The 9,421-nt window shown below is 40.1% G+C and overlaps 1 protein-coding gene across 1 annotated transcript in view; it reads right to left on the bottom strand.

Moving 5' to 3' along the window:
- Window positions 1–5,707: 5,707 nt before the first annotated feature.
- Window positions 5,708–9,421, bottom strand: part of TENM3 (teneurin transmembrane protein 3) — a 407,391-nt gene continuing 403,677 nt past the window's right edge. The window contains exon 33 of the mRNA XM_041479936.1: window positions 5,708–7,306. Coding sequence (XP_041335870.1) covers window positions 6,551–7,306 — 756 coding nt within the window. The 3' untranslated portion in view covers window positions 5,708–6,550. The remainder of the gene's footprint in view (window positions 7,307–9,421) is intronic.

Here is a 9,421-nt window from a genome sequence, read left to right as displayed (position 1 = left end):
GCTTTTGGAAACTACTCCTATAGTCAGTTACTAGAACTGCGTTCCCACCCACTTTCTCTTCCCTCCTTCCCTGTTTGGAAGCACTTGCTACAACGTGTTTGGGTTGCCTTTTTTTTTTTTTTTTGTTTTGTTTTGTTTTTGTGATTTTTTTTTTTTTCCTTCCCTGTGAGGGCATTTAGACACAATTGTCGTGGCACCCTTTTGTGCCTTTCCTGTTTTTTTCTTTTGGTTTTTTTTTTTTAATCTTTCCAAGACTCAGATTTATGTGTGATGTCACCTTGTGCTCTCTCCAGGGTTTTCATGATGCATGCATCAGGACTGTATGCAAGAGTGCTATTGCTGGCACCATATGCAGAGATAACATTGCCTTCCTATTCCCCTTGTTTAACAAGGCCAGTAATCTCATTAAGCTTCTCCACCCCTAAAAGCTCTTCACTGCCACCACTGTTGTACTGGAATCTCACAATGAGTTATTTATCCATTATGCACTCCTCATTCTTTCCAGTCAGTGCTTTCTTGAAGGCATGTATGTACCTTTCATAGCAATATTTGCATTTCTTATTCTGAGATATTTTACTTTTGGAGTTGCCTGTATTAAAATGCATTTTGTTTGAATTGGCTCACTTCAGCGAGTGATCCATATTGTTCTGTATGACTGCTCTGTCCTAGCCATTATTTGCCACTCCATTAATTTTTGTCATCTGCAGATACTGGCATGACTGATTTTTTTTTTTAATATGTGCTTCCCCATCATTGTGTAAGTTGGTGACTAATACCTGGTTCTGGCATTATGGGCTTGTACACCCACACCCTCCCCAGCTCATTCTTCTGTAGTGGTTTTTATCTGCAAACAATGGATGAACTTTTTCATACTTTTTTTTACAGCATTTCTAACACGCCTATATAGAGTTACTTTCAGATTTGCGTTGCTAACTGATTCCTCAATTATCTTTCTTTATGCTGCTTTAATTTTATTTATTATTGCTGTAACTTTAATTGGTTCATTAGATAGCCATTCTTGTAATTTCATTTTTAAAATGATTCCTGGTCTTGAAATTTGGAAATATTTTATTGCATTGGAATAACAATTTTCCCTTGTGCCTCTGTAATGCATGGCACTCACCCTGCTGTCTCAGACAGCTTAAGTGTGATTGAGTAACTAGAGCCAGTTGAAACATGTTGTCGCCTTCCAGCCTTGTTCTTAGTTTCTGAATTTCTTCCTTTTCCTCCTAAATCCCAAAAGGCTTTATTAAGACAGCTTTGTGGGAACCATTAACTCTAAGCTGCATAATTATATTACTATAGCATTGACTTATTTAATAGTAGGGAAAAAATTGTAGGCATGTCTAGAAACTTATATTCCTCAATGATGGAATTTTAACTTAGTAAATTAAAAGGTTTACTCAATTTACCTACAAAGTTATAGTAATTAACAGCAAGAGAGTCTACCAGCAATAAAGCAGGTTCTGTGACAACATGTCACTTTAATGAGCTGCCATCATATTATGCTTATTCTTCACCTTTTAAATTGCATATACGTCTCTCATGTACTCAAAGAAAGGGATGGTGTTACTGCTTAGCTTGCTTTGTTTAGACCCATATTTAGCATATTTATCTTTATTTATTGATGCATTTTATGTCATGCTTGCGCTGCTCAGAATTGCATACATTTGTGATACTACAAATCAGGCCAAGATTTTTTTTAAAAAAGACATGCATACAAATATTGCAGTTGATGATCCTCATGGCACTATTTGTGTGGTAGTGTGACTTCATTCTCACTGTTGTGTTTCAGACCACCTAAGGGCAGCTCACCTCCCTTCTGCTCTCCCTACCCTGTTGTCCCCAGCACATCTGGTTATTAAAGCAGGGCAGCATGTTCTTGTCCCTCACAGTGCCACCTGCAATTGCCAGTATTCTATCTTGTGATTAGGAGATGGCATAACAAAAAACCTTTCCACCATCCCTTCACCCTGAAAGGCCTAAGACACTTCTAGTGGTCCATAACAAATACTCGGGTTTCTGGGATGGGTGAACAGAAAAGCTGCATTTTTTTCAGCTTTTCGTGGTGCACTTAATTAAGACCTGGAATCCTTATTTATGTTACTTCTGCTGGCATAACGAATGGGTGTGTGTGTGTGTGTGTGTGTGTTTGAGCAGGGATTTATCTATTATTAGTATTTTGGCTTTTTGAATAGGTCTAGCCTAGGTACTCACACAGTTAAATTTGCCTTATGTGGTTAGTCTGCCACAAAGCTTAAAAACTTCAGAGGTAAAAAATGAAGTCGTAAGCTCTGTCAGCATGAGAGCTATAGACCACGGGTTCCTTTTTTCCCAGGGGGAAGAATTGGCACATACTCATCAATTACCTGGTTTACATTTTGTTTTTTATCACTTTTAGTTTGTCTTTTTTTGTTTCTTATCACTGAACTCCAGGAACTTGTGTAAAGATCAATTTAATTTTATAAGGCTTGTATCTTATTCTTTAGTCCTTAGGACTGATTGGTTGTAGATGAGAAGCTGATTAGTTTGGTGGGTTCGGATGTGGCTTTGCAGTTAGGGATATGATATCACTGTGTCTGTGCTGTTCAGTTTGTGCTGTGAGATGATGCTCTGTGCTTTGGCTTATTTTTAACCCTGCTAGCTTCTAATAAGTGTCAAATAAGCAGCTTCTAATAAGCTGCTTAGAAGCTGTTTCTTCTAATAAGTGCCATCCCCAAAGAATTATGCATGAGTTTTCTTCCTCTTTTTCTTAAAGGTTCTCAAGCTGCCCGTATGTAAAGCCATTGCCTGCCCTTCTGGACATAGCAGAGTATCAAGGTATCAACACTTTCAGAAGCTTTTTTCTTTTTTTTCTGAAAACATAATTCAAGCATTTTGTCATCTGATTCTCTGCAAATGCAGCCTATTCTCTCATAGACAATTTTAACTGTTATTTGATGTAGTTTTTTCTTTTACAGCCTTTCAGCCATCACTTTAGAAATGCCTCAGAAGAGTGGCAGTGGTAACTGGCATTTTTCCCCCCTTGTCAAATGCAAATCTCTCACCTCCCAAGTGTGAACATACAAAGATTTCTTACTCCATTTTTTTAAATAAAATTAGGTCACAGTTAGCAAAGCAGTGACCTGATTAGTGCTGGATCAACATGTTACCAACTCAAGGTTGTCACTTCAAAGTGGGTGTGGTGAAGTCTGCCTGTTCCAACTAAAATGAAAGCAGTCTCTTGATGAAGACCAGTGCTGAAGTCAGCAGCTTCTGCAAAAGGGGCCTAAATGCAGGTTGAAGGATCTCTTCTGTGTATGTATATATGTAACTACGAGTGCCAATCTAATTCTTTGTAATCAAGTACTTCTTGTCATATTTTTACTCAGGAGGATAAGAGAGAAAACAGTTCTAAGTGATTTTTTTGTTCTTTGGCTTTCCTTATCTATGAAAGATTTGGCTTTGTGGAGGTATATTTAATGTTTTCTCTAAAGTAGGCCCCCTGAGAAATCCCATGGAGTAATTCACTTTGCTGAGTTAGCACATGAAGCCATTGGATAGAGTCAAAACAAGATACTGCCAACTGTGAAGCAAATGAATCAATACGAGTGCAAGGGGATCACTTTGTTTCTTCGCTACGAGAACAGCGGCAGCACAGGTGCAATATCTGACATACAGATTAAAAAAACCCAAATACAAACACACACACACACACACACGTTGGGTTGGCTTTTATTGGAAAGCCTAGATGCAATCTATAGTTATCAATTTGTGGAAAATTCAGGACACATATAAAGTTAAGAAGGCAAATTAAAAGAACAATACAAATCAGACGAAATATACATCTCAAAATATCAGGATAGCATTTTGACTGGCATTGTCTAAAATACTTAGAATCTCCTTTATTTTTTTCTTATTTTTGTAATATGCTTCTTTAATTATGCATATTTTTTCTTTAAAAAGATCTTTTGTTTCTATATTCCCCAAGGTCACTATTTCCTGCAGGAACATGTCCAGATCACAAGTCTTTTTTAGCAAGAAATAGGCTCATTATACCTACTAACAAGGCCACTAATTGGCTTGATTTGACTGTATCTAAAATGATCACCAACAGATTCTATAATTTGTTGTTTATTGGTGCCAGAACAAAGGAGAAGGGACTGGTATGCGCCAAGTAGAAGATATATTTCAATGTTGACATGTTATACAAGCTTTTCATATTCAAACAGAACAGAAACATTGGACATAATTTAGAATATGAGCCTATTTCAACAGAGAGCACTTACAGCATGCTAAATACAGTGCTGTGGAAGAGCCACCCAACAGAACTGCAAACACCTAGCATTTTACATCTTTTAAAAAGAATATGTAGCTCAATGACACACCTCTGGGGTCTGAAATACCATCCTCTCTAAATTTAGGGCCCTCAAGCTTCAAGGGTAAAAGTACTAACAACTAATCTGTGCTTTAATTCTAATAGATGATTAGCATTCATTATATGTGTAATTAGTTCTGTATGCTCTACCAAATACACACATACAGTAATAGCACTGATACCGTAGATTTGGTAGCGACTTGGCTGGGAGAAATTCAAATCTGTTTATCAAACAATCCTAATGTGCAATTTAGAGTATGTAATACCATAGACTCTCAGAATACAAAGCAGTTAGAAAACTATTTTTATTACATCCACTTGAACCATTCATAGTTAAGACACGTTCACTTACTATGTTCTGTCATTATAATACATGGATAGAAATACTGTGTATATTTCAATGAACATCAAAACCCCCAATTTTGTCTCATCTTAAAAATATTTATTTTTGTGGCTGAATTTAGTGCTCATGAGACTAAAGTTCTAAGAATGGTTTCAGCCAAGATGTAGAACAGATGCCATAGATGCCACCACAGGCTTCCTATAAGGAACCAGCTGCACACTTGAGTTCTTCCTGCAGCAAATATACTGGGCCTTGGAACAGAGCATGCCAAATCTATGCAGTGGTGTGGAGATGCAGACTAGGCACTAGAACTGGACCTTCCTCTCCATCTCCAGGTTGTGTTCACAGTAACGAGATTTGATCTGCCAGCTGAAGGCCAGGAGATGAACCTACTGAACAGCCTGCCTGCCTAAAGAGCAATTCTGTAGCATCAGGTCAGAGGTACGCTTCTTCTATCTGGAGTTATTAACACCTAAAAGAGCTGTATTATACAGAAGACAAAGTTGACATAACTGGATGAAACTACATCATTTCTTCTTCTTCTTCTACATATAATTTGCCAAGCACCTGAGACACTATTCCTCCATTGTGAAACAAAGCTTCTAAAAAACCAACAGAAACCCCACCTGGTATGAATAAATGTCCATTTATTACATTAGGGCTGGAAAAAGACAAGGAAACCCCAACCTATTAAAGTCTTCCATCATACTAAATGAGACTTATTTGGTTACTGTGCCTTCTAACAATGACTGATGAAGTGGCACTGGCCTGGGTGACAGGAGAGGGAAGGGAGGGAGCTGTGGTCTGATTCAGCCAGCCCCTTTGTGGAGTGTCCCATCCTATCAGCAGAGTGATAGATGCACAGCTTTAAACCTAATACAAAAATATTAACACTTTTGGACATTAGTCATCACTGTTATATCTCTACAATATAATCCTTTATACTGTACAGCTATAACATAAAAGGTGCAATTCCTTTTTCTTTAAAAAAAATCACACACAGCACATGTTTTTATCATTTTATTTTTAAGTATAAACTTTTTTAAACACTTTACATAAATTAACTCCTCTGAGACTAATATTTGATGTACAGTAAATTGTAATTCATATAAAAATCCATAAACAACTTGTCTCACATAATTTACAAAAAAATCAGGGTTTCCTTTGCTTATATGCAACAAGGATTCTACTTGCCGTTTTCCCCCCAAGGCAAACCATGTCAGCATTGTAAAATCCATTATTAAATTCCCATGGTAGCATAAGTCACTTGTGCCAATGTCCTTTTAGAAAGCAGCACAGTTTAATGCAGTTGGGTTGTCTATAAACAGTAATTTTTGCCCCATGTTTTAAAATTAACAGATATATACCACATCCTATGCAGTGAGAAAGAGAGAGAAAAAGAGAGAGAGAAAGAGAGAGACTACTTCTCGTAAGCAAAGGTCAACAATTTCAGTACTATTTGGAAACACTGTATGGGTCTGTATCTTAATTAAATACAGTGCCTCAAAGAAACAGCCTGTTGCAAAATCTGTAGGCCTTTTTATTTTCTTTTTTCTTCTTTTTTTTTTAATACTTTTCAGTCCAACTTGAGTGCAGCGATATGCATATGTAAACATATTCTTTAAAGCAGATCACCTTTAAGGTCATTGAGAAAAAAAAAGTTTTGTCATTAGCATTATCATTCTTCTGGAAGGCGCTCTTTTTGTTACAGAGTCTGGATTGTGCTACAGAAAAAATCTGAGCAAAGATGTAAGCTTAGGCTCAAGTAGTAATGCAGCAAAACAGTTTAGTCTCCTTTTTAGAAGACACTGGTACGCAGTCTCTTTGGCAGCCTGAGCTAAGCCAGTGTGTTACCTCTTTCCTATCTCACTTTGTCTGAGGAACTGTATATTGTTAGCGCTGTCTGCTAATTCTGGATATTGCTCCACAGAGAGTACATAGTACCCATCGTATCCTTGTACCTTTCCAGCACTTAGCAACTGCCTCTTTTCTCCTTCTGTCCACAACCTGGCGCCTTCCTCTCCATCTCTTACTCTCTGTTGTTCTCTGGCCCAGGCACTGGAAAGAGCTCTTTGCCTGGCTTGCTCCAGTATCCGTGCCTTTTCCTCATCAAGTGTCATGCCATAGCGGACGTGAAGCGCTAGAGCACCGTATTGCATTTCAACATCAGCAAACCTACGAGTCCTGCCGTTCACCACAGTGGTGGACTGGGAAACAGTGACATTGATGCCATTCTCCAGGGCCTTACGCCCACTTGTCAGCCTCAGTGTCCCAAGGTCACTCTCAGGGGAGGTGGTCTTGATAAAATAGTGCGTGTCCTTTCCCTCCACAGTGAAATGCAAGTTTTCTAGGTAGTAAGCGTTGTTCAAAACAGCTGCCACTTTTATGCAGTCCTCATTAGCAATGTTGAGCACGTTTGTTTGCACTTTGCCTTGATTGACAGCGAGCATCACCCCTTTGCCAATCAGAGACTTCACCGTGGCAAACCACAGCCACGACTTTTCTCCGCTGGATTTCCGTCTGCTGACCTGCACTTCTGCCATCTTTCCAAGGGAAAGGAAAGCCTTTGCTTGTCTCGCCACTTGTTGTTGCACTCCAGAAATTGGCTGTAAACAAGAACAGACAGAAGTTTTACCAGCCATCTGTAGCCCCCTAAATGCCAAACAGCCAGGATTTCTTGGTGTGCTGCCCATGGACAACAACAGGATATGCCACAACTGACAGTGCCAAGGAGTTAATTAGATCTGCATACTGCTTGTTCTGCTGAGTTACAAGACTATTTTGTTAATGTTCACTGCTTTTACTCTTTGTCTCCCTGAGAACCTGCACAAAAATTGTCTTTAACTTCAGAGGCTACTTACTGGGCCGCACAGGACAGACTTGCAATGCCAATACATAACCACAAGAACCACAGAATGGTTTAGGTTGGAAGGAGACCTTGAAAATCATCTAGTTCTAACCCCTGCTGTGGGACACCTTCAACTAGACCAGGTTGCTCAAAGCCCCATCCAACCTGGCCTTAAAGACCTTCAGTGACAGGGCATCCACAACTTCCCTGGGCAGCTTGTTTCAGGGCCTCACCACTCTCACAGTAAAGAATTGTGTCCCAATATGTAATCTAAACCTATTCTCTTTTTAATTTGAATCTGTTCTCCCTAGTCCTGTCACCACCCGCTCTTGTAAACAGTCTTACCCCATCTTTCCTGTAAGTTCCCTCAGGTACTGGAAGGCCGCAATAAAGTTACCTGAAAGCCTTCTCTTTTCCAGGCTGAACAATCTCAATTCCTTTCCTTATAGGAGAGGTACTCCATCCCTCTGATCAATGGGATGGCCCTCCTCTGGACTTTCTTGAACTGGTTTATGTCCTTCCTGTGCTGGGGCCCCAGGGCTGGATGCTGTGTTTCAGCTGAGGTCTCACAAAAGCAGAGCAGAGGGGCAAAATCCTCTCCCTTGTCCTGCTGGCTGTGCTGATTTTGATGCAGCCCAGGACAGGATTGACCTTCTAGGCTGCCAGTGCACATTGCCAGGGCCATGTCATGTTAATACAGGTAAGACCTGTCTTACTACAGTGTCATCTTACTATGGTGGCATCTCTTCCTCTGAGCTTGTTCAATTATGATTCCTGTCTACCATGAGTCCAGTCAAACTGAGGAGATGCTGTCAGGTTATGAAGCTGTGCTTTAGAACTGGAACAAACCTCTCTTTACGCTGAGTCAGGAGATAAGAATCTCTCAAGTAGCCGCAGCCTGAGACCAAACTGCAGGGAGGCTCTCGTAATCCCTCAAGCTGCTAAAGAAATGAGGGAAATCAAACTGTAATGACAGTCTTTACAGTAAAAGAGAGGGAAGCTAATGGTATGGACCAGTGAGATGGAATACTGGGGACTCGTACCCTTTCATGCAAGTACTTGCAGAAACTGGTAAAAGGGGATATGTGAAAAGACTGTGGCCAGTTGGGCTGCATGACCTTCCATTTCACTTCAAGTATCAGCTTCCTGCCTAGAAGAGCTTCTCCCCAAGAGCTTTAGATGGGCGCAACCCTGAATACAGCAGTGTTTTGTTCATAGCTAGCAAAGACAAGGGGCAATGTATGAAAAGAACCAATATGCCAGTCTAATGGAAAAGCTAGGATGGCAGAATGTCATGGAAGAGCTGTCTGTAGCCCACTATGCCAGATGCACTCTTGGTAAAGAGAGGATGGGACCTGTCAGCGTAACTGCAGTGGTTAGCCTGGACAGCTGAAAGAGCAGGAGTAGCTAGCAGGAATGGTTAGCTAGTGCACCTAGATAGCAGGACAGCTCAAATTACAGGGTCAGCTGTGGCTGGGATGAGATCTCACAACTGTGCAGAACAGACATGTCTTATCGGTCTAACCCTGGGCCTTAATAGCAACAAGCTGTGAATGAGCTGTGCTGATAGAGGGAGGGAGCAGACAGCTGCCCTGGCAGTTGCCTCAGCAGGAAACAAAGATTTAAATAGCTTTGGCTGCACTTTTGAAAATGAGTACTTGGTTTTTGATGATGATCCAGTTTATCTTCCAATTGACCCCTTCTCCTTTTAGTAAAATACTGCTTAAACCATTTGATTCACTGCTGACAAATGAGTCAAAAGCCTGCTTTGTTTTCCTAAATTTCTGGATGGGAGACCAACTGGAATCATTAAGATTCATACAACCTTAATTCAGCCTTGCTGCTGATCAAAGCTTGGCAAAAAGTTTGCAAA

The sequence above is a fragment of the Pyrgilauda ruficollis genome, unplaced genomic scaffold (genome assembly GCF_017590135.1).
Source record: "Pyrgilauda ruficollis isolate IOZ18807 unplaced genomic scaffold, ASM1759013v1 scaffold5, whole genome shotgun sequence".
Classification (NCBI taxonomy): domain Eukaryota; kingdom Metazoa; phylum Chordata; class Aves; order Passeriformes; family Passeridae; genus Pyrgilauda; species Pyrgilauda ruficollis.
Note: the sequence above shows the minus strand (reverse complement) of the source record. Positions and strands in the feature narration are given on the sequence as shown.